This window comes from Marmota monax, unplaced genomic scaffold (assembly GCF_021218885.2).
Source record: "Marmota monax isolate L192 unplaced genomic scaffold, Marmota_monax_Labrador192_F-V1.1 WCK01_AAM20220418_F8-fsc00118, whole genome shotgun sequence".
Classification (NCBI taxonomy): domain Eukaryota; kingdom Metazoa; phylum Chordata; class Mammalia; order Rodentia; family Sciuridae; genus Marmota; species Marmota monax.
The window spans coordinates 2,516,900-2,538,299 of NW_026695231.1; the positions used below are offsets into that span (position 1 = coordinate 2,516,900).

The following is a 21,400-nucleotide window of genomic DNA, read 5'->3' on the forward strand; positions in this document are numbered from 1 at the left end:
GTTCTTGAGAACAAGAATAAGCCATTAGGTTTCTTCATGACCATGAACTCGTAGAAGTTTGGTATGTCTTCGTTGACTCAAATAATGGGCAGATATAAAATTAGAAATTAATTAGGAAGCCCTCAGACATCCTCTTATTTTCCTAAGTTTCTGGGTCTGACTCCTGTTTTCTTCCTTCCACCTGGATCACCAATAGCAGCAAGGAACCAAGACCCAACCCCTTTTCCTTGGACCCATTTATAAGGTCCTGCAGGAGATCCAATAAGAGTGCTCCTGGGTTAGGTTCCAGAGCTTCCAGGAGAGCAAGCTCTTCAGCCAGCCCTTGCTGATCCCTTCAACAGCCCCATTCCCCTTTGATCTCTTCCAGCCTAACCCTCCTTCTCTGTTGTTGTCAGTGGCGGCACCTGACTTGCTGGATCCTAAATCTGCCGCTCAGAACTCCAAACCGAGGCTCTCCTTCTCCACGAAACCCACAGTGCTTGCTTCACGGGTGGAGAGTGACACGGCCATTAATGTTATGAAATGGAAGACGGTCTCCACGATTTTCCTGGTGGTTGTCCTCTATCTGATCATCGGAGCCACCGTGTTCAAAGCATTGGAGCAGCCTCAGGAGATTTCTCAGAGGACCACCATTGTGATCCAGAAGCAGACATTCATATCCCAACACTCCTGTGTCAATTCCACCGAGCTGGACGAACTTATCCAGGTAATGGCACCAGAGAAATTGCTATTGTATTCCCCCCAAAGGAGTAAAGGGTAGGGGAGACAGCCAGTGTTCACCTGTTGGCCGGAATGAAGGAGCCCTACTCCACCTCTGCTTCTTAGCATAGACTTTTTCCCCAATCTCTTTGTCCTTTTCCTTTCTCATTCCTTTCTTTCACCTGCTTATCTTCCCCTCGTCTTTTATTTCTTCTCCCACTGTTTTTTTTTTCTCATTCTCTCTGCTCCTCTTGCTCTTCTGTATTTATTTCTTGCCTCCTTTTTTTTTTCTTCCTGTATTCTTTCTCATTTCCTTGTCTCAGAATGGCCAGTGCACACCTGTGGACATGGGGTTACCCCGCTGGAGGTCCTTGTGGTGAGGTGGATCATTGCCCATGGAGAAGCATTGCCATGGTAAATGAAAAACAAAAGAGCTTTCACAGGGGCAGTGGCCAGCTTAAGATGGAAAGGATGCATTCTTGGTGTGACCCTCTTGAGATGGGTATCCCTTGTGATTAACAAGTTGTCACTCACCTCTTTAATCTAGCCAAGGTGTAACTGTTAACTGCCTGCGTAAAGTGTTTAGGGACAAGTGATTAATTATAGCTTCTGTAAATCCCAACTGAAAGGCAGTTTACTGCCACACAGAAAAATAGTTTTTGAATTACAACTAATTCAGTTTTAATTGATGATAGCAGGGCAATTACATTATGAAAAAAACATTCTATTTTAAAAGTTAATCCCAAAAAGATTTATAAATTTTAGATAGGCTTATTGGAGATGACTATATTTTTGTTGTAGATTTCTTTTGCATAAAGTAATTTATTGGTCAAACCAAGAATTGTAGTCTTGAACAGAGCACAATAAAGGAGAGAACTGACATTTTAATTGTACACACACATATTTTCCTCTAGAACCTACTTTTCTTACCTGGTTTAATTCCACTTGGACTGAAATGATCTATGAGACATCATCTGAGCATACTTCCTTATTTTAGGTTTTTGAATGAGTGGGAATAGTAGACTGAAGGATGTATTTTTTTGATTTTCATCCTTTTTTGTTGTTGTTGTTGTTTCTAGGACCTTTCCTCTAATTTTGGTAGTAGTGGTTCCCCTAACACTACCTCAGCCCTCCACAGCCCTTTCTATGTCTACTCTACATGCACTGTTTTTTTTTTTTTTTTAATGTAAGCTTTATTGAAAACTGTCAGAGCTAATATTATCTGACCCTTTTGGAGCTCCTGCCACATTTAGACATTTCTGCATTTGACTTAATGTTTTAAATTTTTAATATTTTATTTTTTAGATTTACACACGGACTTATGTTTTGAAAAGACTCTTTGCATGCTCATATACCAAATTCTTTACTATTTTTAGATGTTAGTGACATTTTCAGTTTTGACAGTGAAAAATGCCAACTAATATTACATTATTGTCCCAGCTACCCCCTTCCTTGGTCCTTTGTAAGATTATTTTCACTTCATTCTTTCTTTGTGCTACACAATCCTAGGATAGACTATATCCTTCTACAGAATCCTCATTTCCCTTAGGTTTTAGAAGAGATCTTGGTTGTCTTGATGGCATGGAGCAGTGATAGAAGCCTAAACACTGGGATTTGATAGGATGTGTTTTCAACTCTGTTTGAGAGCTTACTAGAGGTGTCACCTGAAGCAGCAACTTTTTGTTTTAAGCCATAAATGATCTCTCTAGAGTGGGGATAGAATACCCACCAAGTAGGCTTGTTCCAAAGGATAATCCACGGAGAGTATCATGGTATAAGAGTCTTAAGTTTGTTTGTTGATACTATTCCCCTGTCTCCTTTACCCCTTTCCTGGGTTGTAGCAGTTTGATTCAGGTAGTTGCATCCTTGGCATGTGGAGGGAAATGATTGGTCTTGGTCAGGAAAGAAAAAAAAAGATAGGAAAATTGTGTGAATTTGAAAATGATCTCACTGTCAAGTTTTAACCAGGTTTATTCAGAACTTTGAAAATAGCTTGAAGGCCAAATTGAGGAAGGGAAATCTAGTGGTGAATACTGATTTTTTTTTTCCTACCTTGCTTTAGGAATGGGCATGAACATTGGTAAAAACATGACCCGATTTTTTTCTTTCTGCTCTGAATGGGCAATCCATTTTAGCTTTAATCATAGTTACTGCTGATTGAGTATTACTACTTTTTTTGTGCTTATTCAGTAATTTCCAGTGCAGAAGCTAAAATTCTTTATTGTCATGTCAATCATCTTTATAACCCAACAACTTTAAAGCATTAATTTTTCTTTCTCTTTGGATATAATTTATTTTGATAAAGGAAATCGTTATAATGTCATGGCTTTAAGGAACAAGGTCAGTATGTAAGTTGGGAGAAAGGCCACCCAGCTAGTCATCATTTATTAGAATTACATTTTTATTCATATGATTCTCCTAAATTTCCAAGTGTTTTTTTTCTCATACTTATTTTCCCATTCAATCATCCCTTAAAACCTCATGAGTGTCTATATTAGTCTGTGATATCACAGCATTAAGGATTAGGAATCTAAGTTGCAGAAAGTCCAAGTGATTTACCCCCTGTAGCATTAACAGGTTGAGCGGTCCCATCTGGCATCTGTCCTAGGAGTCTCGGCTGCTTTTCCGCTTAGTTTCTTTTGGTGCTGGAGGAGGGAAATAGTTGGAGTGGTCAGCCATTCAATCCCAGTGTTGGTGGAGAAGGAATTTGGGGAGGTTGAGTGGTCAGACAGAAGTACAACCTCAAGTGCAGTTAGCCTAACCTGGTCCCAGTCCCCTAGTTATTAAGTACATCTCTGGGCAAACTGTAGAAACCTGATTCTATGCTGTGGCTATCACAGGGTGGGGTGACAGAGACTGGTTCATGAAGGCAGATGACAGCAACTGCCTGTCCTCTGATAGGAGCTTGTGTGTATGCTCTATGTACTGCCCTTTGCATGCCCCCATCAGCCCTTCAAGACAAAGTTCAAGAAAGGGTAGAAATAGGAACACAGGAGTATCTTTTCTGGCCTAAGATATTTTGAGCAGTATAATTTTCAACTCCCACTACATTTAAATTAATATTATGTCAGTATAGAAACATATATGAAAACTTTTTGTTTTAAGACTCATAAATAACTATTATCAGTAGCCAGATTTTAATGAGCACTTATTATGTATGAGACATTTCCCCTAACCCTTTACATGTATAATTTCTCTTAAACAACCTTATGAGGCAAGTTCCTTGTTTTTTGCACTTAGCTTATGTGGAGACTGAGGCAGGGGAACTTAATATTCCAGAGTGCAAAGTGGCAGAACTGTTATTCAAACCTAGGTGAACAGACTCTAGAGCTTAAGCACTTAGCTCTCATGTTTATTGCCTCTAAAAGAAGTTCCCTGTTATCCCATGTATTAGGCTGTAATGAGTATTAAGTTATAGTCTTCTTTTCATAATGATGTATGCTATCTCTTTACAACATGGAGATTATATAACCTGGATTTTAATATTCTTCCTGGACAGCAGGATTATCACCAGCATTCTGTTTGAATATGGTGAACCAGTTGAGGTCTGGTAAGGTGAGACACACGCATTCTTCAATGTAGTTGTTTCTAGATTTGCTGAATCAATTTTGGGATTTAAAATATAGTGCAAAATCTATGATCTATGAATTATAATAAAATACCTAATGGGATATTTGTCTTTTGTTTTCCAATGTGAGCCCCACTCCTTGTGGATCTAGGCCTGGAAGATATTTTCTCTGTTTTTGAGTAAAGAATAAGTCATGTTTGTACAAGGGCATCCGTTTGGCCTTAGGTCTAGATCTTTGGCGTCTTCCTGCCAAGGGGATTATATTCTCTCTGCACCAGTCCTTCTCATTCTGGTTCATTCACTGGCTTTTATTCAGGACCTCCAAGGTGTTGACCTCTTTGCTGGGTACTGAGCCAAATAAAATGATGGAAAAAACCCTGGTCTCTCTTAGGGTATTCACTGTCACAGTCAACCAGAGGAGACAGCTATAAATGTAGTTTCAATAGAAGTGCTTTAAGATCGGAGCTGGGGTGCTACAGATTGGAACACTGAGGGGGAAATTAATCACTTTATAACAAGTGGGAAGTCTAAGAAGAAGAGGTGAAAGGAGATTAGATTCTAAGCATGCATCAGAGTGCACTGGGGAAGATAAGAGCAGGGGACAGTCTAGGTGGTACAGGCATGGAGTGACCTGGGTGTGAGGAGGAGGGACATTAGCAGGTAAACCCTGGCTTCTTGTTCTGTACCATGGAGATTTGCTTCCTCCTGGGCCTGTTCTCTACTTGGAATAGTTGTGCCCTAGTGGGCAGTTAGTTGTGTATCAGAGGATACTTGGAACTACAGGATAAATATATCAACCTGGCTTTCCTAGAATGCCAATGACACTAGACTTAAAAAAAAATTGTTTAATGTAATTCTATATTCATTCATTCATTTATTTAAGAGCATTTATTGAATGCCTACTATATACATTGTCTAAGCACTAAAATACTATAGAGAATAAAACGGATGAAAATTCTTGTCCTTGGTGAGCTTATATTCTGTTGGGGGAAGACAGTATGTTAGATAGTGGTAAGTTTCAGGAAAATAAATAAAGCATTGGTGGGGGATAAGAAATGTTGAATGGTGTTGGTGATTAATTTTCAATCAGATCACTAGAGAAGTGTCACTGATAGGGTGATTTTCTAAAGAGAGGAAACAAACCAAGAGGCCATCTGGGGACTAACACTTGAGTGGAGCATGAACTTGGACATAGGCCCTTATTGAGGTGTGAGTTCCTGCCAGGAAAATGGGAGGGAGTGGTGGAAGATGACGTCAGTCAGGTAATGGGGGCCAGTTCATGTAGGGGTCTTGTAAGTTAAAATAAGCACTTTGGATATTTGGTGCATGTAAGTATGCTGTTCTGACTACACATCAACAGGATCACTCTGGCTACTGTGTTTAGACTAGATTGCATGAGTGTGGGGGTGGTATCAGGACAGGCAGTTAGGAAGCTGTTGTAATAATCCTGGTGAGAGAAGAAGGCCCTTGAACTAAGGTGATAGCAGTAGGGGTGGTGAGATGCAATCAGATTGTGAGTATATTTGGGGAGGAAAGTCTGTGGGGCTTAATGATGGACCAGATGTGCAGTCCAAGAGATGGGAGTCAAGGATAATCCCCTCATTTTGGTCCTAAGTTGTATCTTATTTTCCTGACATGGTGGAGAGTGTAGGAAGAGCTGATCTGGGGAATAATATCAGGAGTTTGGTTTTGGTTATTGCATTCAGAGTGTCAGACAGGTTGCAGTTATTGAAGAAGATTTATGGAACACCAAATCAAAGTGCTCACAGATTCACAGTTTACTGCATGAAAATGATGCATTACAGTATAGCACCCAAATAAAGATGAAATATCACAGGCAAAGGCTGCCAGACAACAAGGGGTCTGGAGAAGCCAGGGACAGCTCCTGGGTCCTCCTTTTGCCCTGCCAGACCAGGAGTGCTTCTCTCTCAGATCAGGAACCACTTATGTGTGCATGAACACTTTTGTTGGTCATAATGATATAAGTCTTGGTGGTAGAGCTCTCTGGGAGTCTCAAGTGAGACCAGGTGCAAGTCATCCCATCACACGGTTATCAATAAAGAGTGTGGTGAGGTGATACCACCCTCCTGCAACTCCTCAAGCCATGGTCATAAAGCAGCACTCTTGATGAGGATGTCTGGGGCTCTTGCCAAAGAACAGTGGCTGTGATGGGTACTTTAGCAAAATAGCTCAGGTTGATTCCAGGCCAGCACAGCCATGTTAAATTTGAGATGCTTATTAGGACATCCAAGGAAAGATCTCGAGTAGGAAGCTCCACATATGAACTTGGAGGGGCTATTCTGGCAATGTGCATTTGGAGGTCACCACGAACTAGGAGGCATTTCAAGCCCAAATACTGGCTGAAATCTCCTGAAGAATGAGTGTAGGTTGAGATGAGTGGGGATTCTAGTGATATCCTAAGATCACTCCACATGTAGAAGGTGCTGAGAAATAGAACTCAAAAAGCAAGTGGACAATTGATTCAAAACCTGAAATTTCAAGGATATTTCTCTTATTTTAGGGAACTGCATTACCCTGTGCACCCAGATCTCCAAAAGTTTCATTTTTCTTTGCTCTTAAGTATCCTTTAAAAAAGATACTTGAAAAATACCTAAGCATGGGTGCTATTGAAGGTGTGTGAGTAGAGGAGCCTATTTATGCTTTGGGTCATGGCTTTCCCAGGGGTATAGGGGACGGGTTGATGTGTGAAGAGCAGGCAAAGAGCTGACTGCAGGTAGTAGTGAGTGATACTGAATGATGGGGACACAATGGTTTGGTGACTGTCAGTCCAGTTGGTGTAAGCACCTAGGTATACGAAGTATTTGACTTTAGTCTTAAGCAGAGTGTAATCATATTTATTAATTTATCATGGGCACAACAATACGTTATCTAGAAAATACTTTCTTGCTGGGCATGGTGGCACATGCCTGAAATCTTAGCATCTTGGGAGGTTGAGATAGCAAGATTACAAGTTTGAGGCCAGCCTTAGCAACTTAGACTGTGTCTCAAAATAAAAAACTAAAAAGGGCTGAGGATGTGGTTAAGTTGTAATGCAGCCCTGGGTCCAATCCCCAATATGAGAAAGCTTTCTTTTCTTACCAGTAATTTTACTCTTTTTGTTTAGCTCTTTGGATAAAATATAAATTTGGGGGGACATAAAAATAATCTGCAAAGTGTCTAAATATCCTACACATACTTTATGCCCTTTGGGTTAATTTTGGGAAAAAGCACCTGTGAGCAGTGCTATGGGTAAACCTTCTTGGATGTATATTAACCTCACAGTGTGGGTTGATTCGCTGCATGAACTGGGTGCCACGAAACTGTCTGTGCTTCAAAGGTGAGAGTTTCAGGAGAGGAGATTGGGCTGCCAAATGGAAATATGCAGGTCTTGAAGAAAGGCTTTGTCAGTTTCCAGAATTTTTCTAGAATTTCCCCACGTGCTGCTTTCTAAGTGGAATAAATCATTCCTGTTTCCATTCCCTACCCATATGTTCTTGCTCTCTAGATTTTCAGAATGAAAGGATTAAAAGCGATATAGTTTTTCTTGCAAATCAAGAAACAGTTGAGATATTTTCATGCACTATTCCTTAATAATATTTAGGTTTTTATTATAAAGCATGGATGCGTTGTCAGAAAGGATTTTAATTTTAAAGAATGTATGGAGGCTCACTAGATGAACTGGTTTAACTGGTTAAACATTAGAAAAGTGTTGTATGAATATTGTGCATTAATAAAATATTTCTCAAGCTGATGTGATTGAATGGAATATTAATATCTAGGAAGTTACTTGTTGGATGGGATAATTATTTAAGAATGAGGGAAATTATTCTACATATACACGTGATATATTTTTATATATATTTTTTGACTGACCATTTATTTAGTTGAAGGTAAAAGTCAGACTTAAATGTGAAGCACGGTCAAATAGACAGTATTAGATTGAGATTTGCCCCATGTAGATCTGTTAATAGTAATTATGATAATGGCTCTATGGGCTCTAAGAATTATACCTTCTGTGTTTGCATTTCTCCACATATTTATATATTGTTTTGTACTTGAAGATAGATTACTTGATTCCTGCATCCTCAGTCATGCATATTGTAATTCACATTTGAAAAATGAAGCAACAAAGGTACCTTGTAGGTCAGAAAGAGGCGAAATGGCTCCTGGATCAGACTGTTCCTCGCGACTGAGAAGGTCACAAGGAAAGGGGGATATTCCCTCAAAAGCTTCTGGAATCTCCCCCAAAGGCTCCTGTGTTGAAAGGTTGGCAATGTTCATAGGTGGGGCATTTGGAAAGGGATTGGATTATGGGCTCTAACTTCATCAGTAGATTAATCCATTAGCTTTCATATATGAGAGAAAACATTTGACCTTTGATTTATGGAGTCTGGCTATTTCACTTGCACAATTTTTTTCCATTTCCATCCATTTACTGGCAAATGCCATTATTTCATTATTCTTTGTGGCTGAGTGGAACTCCATTGTGTGTGTTTGTGTGTGTGTGTGTATGTGTGTGTATACACACATATATACATCTTTCACATTTTCTTAATCCATTTATCTATTGATGGGCAACTGGGTAAATTCCTAATTTGGCTATTGTGAGTTGTGCTGCTTATAAACATTGAAGTGGCCAGATTGCTACAGTATGCTGATTTTTAGATCTTTTGGATAAAAACAAAGGAGTGGGATTGCTGGGTGATATAGTGGTTGCATTCCTAGTTTTATTGAGGAATCTGCACGAAGCTTTCCAGAGTGGTTGTACTAATTTTCAGTCCCACCAACAATGTACAAGTGTACCTTTTCCTCCATATACTCACTTCTTGGTCACTGCCATTCTCACTGTAGTGAGACGACATCTTAGTATAGTTTTGATTTGCATTTCCCTAATTCCTAGAGGTGATGAACATTTTTTTTTTCATATATTTGTTGGCCATTTGTGTTTCTTCTTTTGAGAAGTTTCTTACAGACTCCAGTTCTTGCTCACTATTACAAAGGGGATGATGTAGGCATATTCTAAGTTATGTATTTATTTATTTAGGTGCTGGGTTTGAAACTTCATGCATGCTAAGCACAAGCTCTATCACTGAGTTCCCCTTGCCCCCTAAATCTCATTTTTAGATAAGATCTGTGAAGGTTTTAGCTGAGGGGACCTAAAAGAGAGGGCTACCAACTCATATCTCCCCTTGTGCTGGGCAGAAAGTTTAGGGCTATCTGTGGGAACCTCACACAGCCTTAGTAGAGAGACAAAGGATCTTCACAACATGGGCCTTTCTGAATTCAAATGTTCAGATAGGCAACACAGTCATAAGCTGGCATAACACATTTTAAGAAAATGTTTTGGCATAAAGGCAAACCAAAGTATATATTGTAGAGTTCCTTCAACTGGCAGCTTCCCCAGCAGATACATGATGCTTTTGAGATACTCTGATTCCATCACGTTCAATGCTGCCGGGGTGGAGCATGTTAGAATCATCCTAGGTCATGATCTTTCCTTTAATTGTTATTTCATCAACAGAGGGAGTGTCTTGCTTTGTGTTCTCCGAGGGTGGAGCTTGGGTAGATAGCAGGGTGGGGCCAGGATAGATAAGTCAGTGTCTGAGTGAGATCTGTCTTTGAGCTTTGCTTCCACTTGTAAAGCAAACAGTGTAATTAATAGATCAGCTGAGAAGGAAAGGGCTTTCACCTAACAATGTGTTTATAAAAATCTTTATCTGCAATTATTTAGCGTAGTTATCTTAGTCTGTGGATAATGATTAAAATTTGACCAATTATATATTCATGTATAGACTAAAATATGTGATTACACTAAGGGAAATGCTTTGGAAAAACATGTAAAGGCAATCTCAACCAGTTGGGTGGTGGAGAAGTAAACGTTCTTAAACTAATGGTTGTGGCTTTCTTCCCAGTTGAAGACTTACAGACATGTTCTTGCTTCGCTCCTCCTCCTCTCCCTTCTTTCTCTTCCTTCTTTATTCTTCCTTTTCTTCTCTTCCTCTCCCCTCCTTCTTCCTTCTTTTCCTCCCTCCCTTCCTCTCCTTTTCTTAAAACAAATTTAATAACTATTTCGTTGTGGGCTCTCTCCTTTTGCGGGTGAATGTTAATCAAGAAAAGGGTTTTTTGGGGGGCATCATCCAAAATCATATGATTTTCTTTTTTTCTGCTGCCTCATTGAATTCATTCTTGTGGTTTTGATCCTGGATGGGATATAAGACCAATAGTGAACCTGTTTTTCATTTCTGATGATGCTGTCTTCTGCGGAACTTTCATGAAAGCGCTGTAGAAGGTATCAATTCCTTTTGGATAGTTGGCTAGAATTCTGAAGGTTATTACATGATTCTTTTAAAGGGATGTTTAGAATTTGAGGACTGGTAAAATAAGTTTACATCTCCCCATGTTCTTCTTGGGTCCAAATGGCTCATTCTCATAATAAGTCATGCAGGGAGGTATAGAACCTGAGGCATTGCACAAGAGGACTTGTGGAATAATGTCACTTTTGGAATGAATAGCGGTTCCTTTCAGGCATTTTGTTGAAGTTTTCTGCTCTGGATATCATTGGCATGGCCTAGGGCCTTACTACACTTTGGATCTTAAATGTCCCCCAATTGCCCATGTGTTAAAAATGTGATCTCCAGGGTAGCCCTATCTGGAGTTGGTGGAATCTATATAGAGTTGGGGGCTGGTGGGGATCTTTAGGTCACTGGGGTCCTGTCCTTGAAGAGGATTATGGAACCCTGGTCTCTTTTTCTTTTGCTTTCTGTCAGTGAGGTGAGTGGTTTTGCTCCTCCACTAGCTCTTGCCATGATGTGCTGTCTCACCACCGATCCAAAAACAAGCGAGCCAACTAACCATGGGCTAGAACCTCCCAAGCCTGACCCAAAGTCAACCTTTTCTCTTTGTAAGTTGATGATCTCAGGTATTTATTTTTTTTAATAGTGGTATGAAGCTGACACAGGCCCCATTCACTCCTATTTTCTTATTAATTAAATATTCACATAGGTTAGGTGATATCCTTATCAGTAAGGGAGTGAGATGATGCTTTTCATCACTTTGAGCTGTTTCTCTGCCTTTCATCTTGGGGAACATTTGAATACCATGGCTGTGTCATTAATTTAGCTTGGTATTTTTATTCTTAACAAAGGTACCAAGGGATATGTAAAAACAGTGCCATAGCTTTAAAATAGAGGCCGGTACTCCAAAGATCATGATATTATGGAAACTCTCTCATGGATCTAACATTCATAGGCTTATTTTATCTAAATGTTTTGAATTTAACCTCATTCCAGCCTGTACTTTCTCTTGACATAAGTGGTTCACACTCCACTTAATAATTAAGTTTTTTATTTGACTGGATCTTTTGAACATGGCAACTTCTAAGGGTTAAGCCATTTTTTTTTCTAATGAGTTTTGTGACTGAGGTCATATCATTCCCTTCTAAAGATGGTGACCTTGTCTTTTTATCTCTATCTAGAATTCATTCCCTTTCTACTCTTTGTTTTTGTAGTCCATGGTCATATGTGTTTTGGGTGTTTACCTTTCTAGTCATTTTGTTTTTAAATCTCTTTCTTGGCAGTTATAGTGTCCCTTGATTATTTTAGTTGTCCTTTTCAGAACTACATTCTGCTCAGTTAAAACTTTGGTAAGTGTCAGTTAGAACTGTGGGCAGTGTTCCAAAGAAGGAATCAAAATTTAGCACAAGAGTGGCTTGCTTGCTTGCTTGCTTTTCCTATTATCTTTCTAGTGATGCCTCTGGTTCTGTGTATTGGTGGTGTTGAACAGTGACCTCAGACTGTCATGGCAACTCTTGAGCCTTCTTCCAGGTTACTGAGACCACAATTTGAAAAGTGCAGTGTGGCTTACTTTCTCTCAAATCTGTTAGTTTTCACATGCCCAGGATGAACCTCTGCTGTCCTTTTTGTGTCTCTTTCCCCTGGCTTATGAGATTTAAAAAATTTCACTGGCCATTGGGCACATCACAGTCTTAAAGATCACAGTGGTCTTTGTAGGTTTTAGTGTTTCCTTTTACAATTTTAAATGAAAACATGGCAGAACAGATGACTAGATTTACACTCATCATTCATATATACACATATCTACCTCATGTAAAGCATTTGAAGCCTTTCTTCTAGATCTGGGAACAGCCATACTCAAGTGTACAAGGAATCAATTTTTATCAGGTTTTGGCAGATGATCTTTTAATGACCACTTACATTTTGCAATGTAATTGATCCTCCTCTTCTAGCTTTGGCTTTTGCATGAGCTATTTGGTAGAGTAGCCCTTCTCTATGCAGAGCTGTTTTATTTCTCCCCATGATTAGTTAGACTTCTGCATATGTTCAAAATACTGTTCTTGATGTGATTTTGCTCTGTTTTGCTTTTACATTTTTTCTCATGAAATTTGGGTTTCCTTAGCATTGATTGTTAAATGTGAGGAAGCTCTAGATAGTGTACCCTCAGTCTATAGTAATATTGAGCGAAAGTGCCAGAATTTATGCCCCACTGAGTGAAAAATGTTTGTATTTTCTTGAGAGGTACCTAAGGAATCAGAATTTGCCAGAAGTTTGTGCAAGTATAACATATAATGTGTTTTCTGGTAACTTGGCAGGATGGAGGAAAGAGAGGGGGAATCTCAATAGACACCATCACATGACCACATGGATTGCATCGAAGTACATTTTCCCTAAAAGCATCTTTTAATCTTAAATTTTCCAGTTTAAGGTCCCAACATATTTTCTTGGCTATTGTAAAGTTACTCTTCTACAATTATGCATCTGTTCTTATTATTTTACTAAAATTCTCTTGGAGGAAGAAGGGGATTCATCAGGAACTCATAATTGCTAAAACAGGCCATGTTCCTTTTGGGCAAATGAAAGATTCTACTTTCCAGTTACTCTTGTTCATATGCTATAAAAGGTTATTTGAAAACATTTGGTTTCATTGGGGTTTCTGTACCAACATGATACTAATGGTACCAGGGACTCTGAGAGTACAGAGGTACTGGTTTGTATCCATTTACACATTTTGGTGATAATCCACCTCACTCTCCTCCAGATTCAGAGATAAGACCTTTGGGAGGTTCTGTTCTGTTAACTCAGGAATCTCTACACCAGGGGTCTGAAGTGTTCTATTGTTCTCAGCAGGGTGATGATGGGGTCAGGATGGACACCCAAACAGATTTACAAGTCCCGCAAGCCCCAATGGATAAGAGAGGAGAAGTATATTTATTAGATGGATCTATAATATATACAGAATTATTGTATTTTATTTGTTAACTTAAATTTGTTCCTTAAAATTGTGGTGGAAGAGGTTTACAAATTATGTTGTTTAATGGACAGCTTTATTTCATATAGCAGCATCTCAGATAAGTAGAACCTAGGTCTTCCGTCCTTCCTTTATTTATTTATTTATTTTTTAAAAATATTTATTTATTTTTTTAGTTTTCGGCAGGCACAACATCTTTGTTTGTATGTGGTGCTGAGGATCGAACCCGGGCCGCACGCATGCCAGGCGAGCGCGCTACCGCTTGAGCCACATCCCCAGCCCCCCTTCCTTTATTTTTAATTTCATTCTTCTTAGATACACATCACAGAATGAACCAGACATACCTTTCCTAGGTGTTTCTTGAACAAAGAAGAAGCCAGTGAACCTGGCAGAGGCCCCATTAGTCCTGACTCTAAAGCTTATTTGGGTGATTCTGCTTCTTTCAGGTCAAATAAAATTTGCAACGTTAATGGCATAACAGTTCATAAAGAAATTTAAAGATTGTTGCACATGTTTCGATTTTCTGTTGTATTAGGGGTGGGTAATGGTTGTTTTAGAATACCTGTTTGATTCATGCCTCTCAGAAGGTGAGGATGGCAGCTGCTGTTTTCCATTTGTCCCAAGCCTAGCATAAGCCATCACATAAATTAACAAAAATGGAGGTCATTATTCCCAGTTTTTACTAATTAAAGTTTTTGAAGACATAATGAAATTTAATCATTGGTCAAAATGACATATTCATACAAGAAAAAAGGTATTCATTTGTAGCCTAATTTTATGAATCTGACTCATTGTGAGTTTGTCTTATGTACCATTTATCAGAAACATTTTTGCATTTATCTATGATGTTCAGGTAGCAAGTTAGCTATTGTGGAGATCTGAGGTAAGATACTTGGTGTGAGGAGCCACTCATGTTTTGTTCTTCTCTCTCTCTCTCTCTCTTTTTTTTTTTTTTTGGTACTGGGGATTGAACCCAGGGGTGTTTTACCACTGGCCACATCACCAGCCCTTTTTGTTTTTTATTTTGGGACAGGGTCTTGCTAAGTTTCTTAGGGCCTAAATAAATTTCTGAGGATGGCCTTGAACTTGAGATCCTCCTGCCTCAGCCTCCTGAGCCCCTGGGATTATAGGTGTGTGCCACCATACTGCACAGGGAAGAGCTACTTATCTCAAAGCAAGGAGTAAAGTCCTTTTATTTATCCCTTCTTCAGTTCTGTTTTTGAAAGGCCTTTTTCTAAGCATGGGGCACAACACAGAGTTAAACAGGAGTCTTGTTCTCAGGAAGCTGCTATGCCAGTGGAAAACTACTACAGATAAGCATTCAGTCAAGATTATTTTGGGAAGTATTAATGTTCTGAAGACTCAAAAGTGGCCTACGGAGGTAGAAGGGTGGGGGTTGGGATTCCCCTAGATGGGCCATGTTCTGAAAAGTTTTCTCTGAGGAAGTATCATTTGAGATGATATTCAGATGAGGGAGAGTCAGTCATATGAAGATTTTGGGGAGAAAGTGCTTCAGGCAGAGAAGATAGCACATGTGTCTAGGTTAGAGTCTTCCTGTCGTATTCTGGGACTGTATCAATGCTGATGTAGTTGGGCCAAGTGTCCTATGGACAGGAAAGCCATAGGAGATAAGTTGTTGAAGGAGTCAGGCCACAGACTTATAGACCTTAATAAGTGGTCGAGGTTTGAAGTCAATAGGCCTCAACACTTACGAAACCTTACAAAGAAATGGAAAATTATATTGTGATTGTGCAGGTAAATAAGACGATGGCCTTAGGGATTAGATTAGATTAGTTGGAGAAATTTTAATGAAAGTGGGTTTTGTAAAGAATTTTAAAGAAAGAGGACTGAGGAGGGGCAGACAAACTTTGGGATAACAGGAGAGGAGAAAACTTTCCAGAAGAGGTGTTCAAAGTCATGTGTGTAGTTCTGGGAAAGATATAGGGAGAGAGTAAGATGCCTGGTTGAGGATTCTGAACTGATGGTGGCAAAGTCACTGTGCCTGAGATTCCTTATGACTAAGATAAACTTTGAGAGCACACATAATTTTTGGATGGTTTCCGTGCCTGGGCTCTGTGTGGTAAAGCCCTTTTTTTTTCTTTTTATTTTCTCAAAATAAATCTCTTAACATCTGTTTTAGGATGAAGGGTGTATATTTCACTGTGTAAAATCATTTTTTTTTAATTAAAAACCTTGTACATGATTGATGTTTCTGGACATGTAACGACTTCCCCGCCACTAAAAATGATGGTATAATTGTTTTATTTTTTTTCTCTCTGGTTAGCAAGTTCCAAAGCTTCACACTAGTTATCATTTCTGGAAGATGTTTTATCAGACAATGACATTTGGCTCTTGATTTGAGCAGGCCTAAAAAATCTATTTCGTGAGGGTAATTTTAAATGATTTGGTTTAATTAAAATGGTAAATGATGTTATTTTATAATAATGATATCATTCCTGAGGCACATTTTTCTTGGACAGCTGTACTGTGCTATTATGCAAATCAGTATTTTTTTTTTTTGGACAGGACAAGAACTCCTGCTTTATACTCCATTACTCACTATTTCACTACATAGAGTTTTCTGATCCATAGACAGCTGGTATGTGTGTTTGTGTCGGCATGTGTCTGTCTTATTCACTATAATTCTTCCTTGATGCAGGATTAAATTGATTCAGATAAGCTTTTTTTTTTTTTTTTTGTAGAGATCTAATGAGATTCTTTTATTCTTGAAGAAGAAGAAGAAAAAAAAATGAGTTAACCTTATATATAAACCAAACTGACATGCGTGCAATTGAGTTTGAAAGGAATGCAAACAAAAAAATCAATAAAACAAGCAAAAATAGCAACTGCATCAGAAAGGCAGAGAATTATAAGATGGCATTAGCAAAATCTACCGTGATATATTTTGAAGGAATAGAAGACAACATTCTAAGGAATGGACTTGGAACTTGGGATTCAATTTGGAACTTGGGATCTACAGTAAATATTTTTCCGTCAGACCTGTCATTTTATGACTAAGAAAATAAACAGTTGGATCATTTTCCTGAGAGCATGCTACTTGTTAGTGACAGAATAAATAGTAGATCCATGACTTCTAGCTTTCCAAACTCTCCCACTGCTCCTCTGTTCTCTCCTTCCCCCCCTTTCTTTTCTCTTCTGTTTTTTATAAATAACATCATCTTTCAGGGATCAAAGCTAGCTAGTCTAACACTTTTTCTTTCTTTGAGGTAAATAATCTATATGTTGAATTCTTTGTCCTGCAGAGTGGCAGTCTGTCCCAAATGCCATACAGGCGTGACTCATTGTTTTGCATGTATTTTCTCAAGTTTTCTTGCCATGGTTGCTGGCTGCCTTCTGTGTATTGCTGAATGAGTGAGTGAAAAATCTCAGAATTTTAGGATTACAGGAATCCTTTTGAATCCTAAAGAAAATGAAAGTGGGTAGTGTCTTCATGAAGCTCCTTATACCTAAAGTTGCTAAATGAAGTCGCAAACAGATTTTTTTTTAAAGTTCAGAGATTAAGGGTAATAAATGCAGCATGCATTAGTAAAGAGAAGTGAGGCAACTTAGAATTTTTTAAAAAAAATTTGTAAAGTGAAAAATCTCATGAATTAAAAATATTTATTAAACATTTATTCAGTGCCTACTGCATGCCTAGCACAGTGTAGGACTATGAGTTCTTTTCCTTTTCCAAATTATATTTTACTATACATATTATTTCATAAAGTGATTGATTGAATTTATAAAAGTCATGAATATATATCCATATCTTTAGCTATAGATGTATAGACTTCTTTTTAATGGCTTTATAGCATGCCAGTTTGGGGATATACTGGTTTTTTAAGATTTTTGTCCTATGTGAGGCACTTAATTTGACCCTAAATTGTAGTTAAAAAAAAAATATATATATATATATATATATATATATATATATATTTGAGATGTATCCTGTCAACAAAATTATATGTATATGGTACAGTATAGTTGACTGGCACATTGTTTTATAGCAGATTCTAGAAATTTTTCATCTTTTATGACTGAAACTCTATATCTACTGAATAGCAGTTTCTCTATTTTTCCTTGTGTTAGCTTTCCGTCACTGTTAAAATACCTGATGTAAATCAGAATAAAAGGAGAAAAGATTTATTTTGGCTCCAAGTTTCAGAGGTTTCAGTCCATTTTGTCTCAGGAGCTTTTGGGCCCATGGTGAGGTCCTCCTCAGAATGTCATAGAGGGGGCTGCTTCCTTCAGGGTGGACAGAAATCAGAGAAAGAAGGAGAAAGAAGCCAGGATCCCAAAGGATTCTGATTCTTCAAGACTATGCTCCCAGTGACTGATTTCCTCCAACTAGGCCCCACCTCCTAAAGTGTCCACCACCTCATAATAGTGCCCCCAGCTGGAGACCAAGCCTTTAGCACACAAGCTGGCACTTCCAGATACTAAATGTAACACTCCCTCTGAGCAGCCCTTGACAACCACTGTTCTTCTTTCTGTTTGTTTGAGTTTGACCATTTTAGATATCTCATACAAGGAGGAACATGCGGTGTTTGTCCTTATGTGTCTGGTTCACTTAACTTATGTCCTCAAAGGTCATCCATACGTAGCATATGATAGGGTTTGCTTCTTTTATAGTCCTGGATGGAGATTTCTGAATCCATTAATCTACTAGTGGACACTTAGGTTATTTCTGCCTCGTGATAATTGTGCAGAGTGCTGCAATGAACATGGGAGTGCAGTACATTTCTTTGAGATTCTGTTTGGAATTCTTCTGAATACAGAAGTGGGGTTGCTCTGTCATATCATAGTTCTCTTTGTAGTATTTGGTGGGAACTTCTATCTTTTCAATAGAAAGCACACCATTTACTTTCCTGCCAACAGCACACAAGGACTCCCATTTCTTCATATCCTCAACAATACTTATAATTTTCCATTATTTTGATGAGAGCTTTCCTAAGGGGTGTATGTGAAGTAATAGCTCGTTGTGTCTTTGATTTGTATTTTCCTGAGAATCAGTGATGCTGAGCCTCTTTTCATATACCTTTGTATGTCCATTCATACGTCTTTTTTCTCTCTCTCTCTGTTTTTTTTTTTTTTTCCCCAAAAATGTCTATTTAAGGGGCTGGGATTGTGGCTCAGCAGTAGAGCACTTGCCTAGTACATGGGAGGCCCTGGGTTCAATCCTCAGCACCACATATAAATAAATTAAATAAATGTATTGCATCCACCTACAAGTAAAACTTTTTTAAAAATAATGTCTATTTAACTCTTTTGCCCATTAAAAAAAAACGGGTTTCTTTTTTGTTTTTTAATATTGAGCCATAACCCCAGCCTAAAACCAGGTTTCTTGTTATTGAATTGTGTAAGTTCAATCTCAACACCTCATCAGATATATGATTTGCAAATATTTTCTCACAGTCTTTCCTTCCATTCTGTTGAACTTTTCTTCGCTGCACAGAAAGTTTTAGTTTGATGTAATTCCGCTAGTGTAGTTTTGACTTTGTTGCCTGAAATTTTGGGGTCATATCCAAGAAAATCTTGTCAAGACCAGAGTTATGAAGGTTTTCTCCTATTTTTTTTTTCCAGAATTTTAGTAGTTTCAGGTCTTGATGTTTAAATCTTTAATCCATTTTGGGTTGATTTTTGTGTCTAGTGTAAGATAAGGGTCCGATTTCATTCTTTTGCATGTGGCTATTCAGTTTTTTCAGCATCATTTATTGAAGAGATGGTCCTTTTGCTGTTATGTGGTTTTGTCACCCTTATCAAAGATCATTTGAGTCTATATGTGTGGGTTTAATTTTGGGCTCTTTATTCTGTTCAGTTGGTCCATATGTCTGTCTGTATTCCATTACCATATGGTATCTTTTGTTTCAGAAATAGTTTTAATTTTCTTATCCCCCAAATTCTTTTACTTTTTAACTTGTTAATAGACTTTATTTTTAGAGCATTTTTAGGTTGACAGCAAAACTGAGCAGAAGGTACAAAGATTTTCCTTCTATACCCCATCTGCACACATTTATAGCCTCCTCCATTATCAGCATGCTCCACCTGAGCTGGACATTTGTTATAGTTGATCAATTTACCAAAATTCATTGTTTACTTAGAGTTCACTTTTGGTGTTGTGCATTCCACAGGTTTGAACAAATGTGTAATGGCATTACAGTATCATACAGAGTAGTTTCAATGCCCTAAAAATTCTTGTGCTCTATTTATCCCTCATGTTATGGTTTGGATCTGGACTATCTCCCCAAACCTCATATATTGAAGGCTTAGTCCCCAGGGCTTTGAAAAAATGAATGGATCATGAAGACACTTTATCAGTGGACTAATTCACACACACACACACACACACACACACACATGCACATATATATATATCACAATTTTTTTATCCATTCATCTGTTGAAGGGTACCTAGGTTGGTTCTGTCATTCAGCTATTATGAATTAAGCTGCTATAAACATTGATGTGGCTGCATCACTGGGAGGTGGTGGAAACTGTGGATAAGTGGGACATGGTCAGAGAAAGTAGGTTACTGGGGACAGGCCCTTGGGGACTATATCTTGTCCCTGGTCCCTTCTTCTCTTTCTCTGCTTCTTCACTGCCATGAGCCAAGCAGTTTTTCTCTTCCATACTTTTCTGCTATGATGTTCTGCCTGGCATCAGACCCAAGCAATAGAGGCAGCTGACTGTCTACTGAAACCTTGAACCAAATAAATCTTCCCTGCTCCAAGTCATTTTTCTAAGGTATTTGTCACAGTGATGAAAAGCTGAGTAACATACTTCACTACTCCCTAACTCCTGTAAAAAAAAAAAATGGCCTTTTTAGTTGTCTCAATAGTTTCACCCTTTCTGTAATGTCATACAGTTGGAATCACGTAGCATGTGGCCTTTTCAGATTGGTCTCTTTGACTTATTAATATCCATTTAAGTTTCCTCGGTGTCTTCACGGCCTTGATAGCTCATTTCTTTGTAGCACTGAATAATATCGCATTGTCTGATGTACAGCAGTTTACTGCTTGTTAATTTATTGAAGAATATCCTGGTTGCTTTCAAGTTTTAGCAATTATGAATAAAGCTGTTATAAATATCTGTGTGCAGGTTTTTGGGTGAAAATAAGTTTTCACTTCTTCAGGTAAATATCAAGGAGCATGATCTTTGGATCATATGGTAAAACTACGCTTCATTTTTTATATTATATATAATGGAGTATAGTTTCTCATTCTGGTTATACACAATGTAGAATTCATCCAGTTGTATAGTTGTATAGTTATATATGTACATAGTATAATAATGCCTGATTCATTCTACTATCCTTCCTATCCCCAGACCCTTCCCCTCCTTTCACTCCCTTCTACCTAATCTAAAGTAACTCTATTCTTCCCAACTCCCCTCCCCTTGTGAATTAGCATTTGCTTATCAGAGAAAACAGTTGACCTTTGTTTTTTTTGGGATTGGCTTATTTTGCTTAGCAAAATATTCTCCAGCTCCATCCATTTACCAGCAATCGCCATAATTTTGTTCTTTATGGCTGAGTGATATTCCATCTCTCTCTCTCTCTCTCTCTCTCTCACACACACACACACACACACACACACATCACATCACAATTTCTTTATCCATTCATCTGTTGAAGGGTACCTAGATTGGTTCCATCATTCAGCTATTATGAATTAAGCTGCTATAAACATTGATGTGGCTGTATCATTGTAATATGCTGATTTTAAGTCCTTTGGATATAAACTGAGAATTGGGATAGCTGGATTACTATGCTTAATTTTATAAGAAATTGGAAATTGTTTTCAAAGTGAATATACCAGTTTGTGTTTTCATGAACATTGAATGAGAGTTTCTGTTCTTTCGTGTCCTCAC

General features: G+C 38.3%; 1 protein-coding gene across 3 annotated transcripts in view; it reads left to right on the plus strand.

The window, feature by feature from the left end:
• The window catches only part of Kcnk2 (potassium two pore domain channel subfamily K member 2), a 193,705-nt gene that overhangs the window by 65,124 nt on the left and 107,181 nt on the right, over window positions 1-21,400 (plus strand). For all 3 annotated transcript variants that reach the window (XM_058577045.1, XM_046438494.1, XM_046438492.2), the window contains exon 2: window positions 396-706. In XM_058577045.1, coding sequence (XP_058433028.1) covers window positions 396-706 — 311 coding nt within the window. The remainder of the gene's footprint in view (window positions 1-395; window positions 707-21,400) is intronic.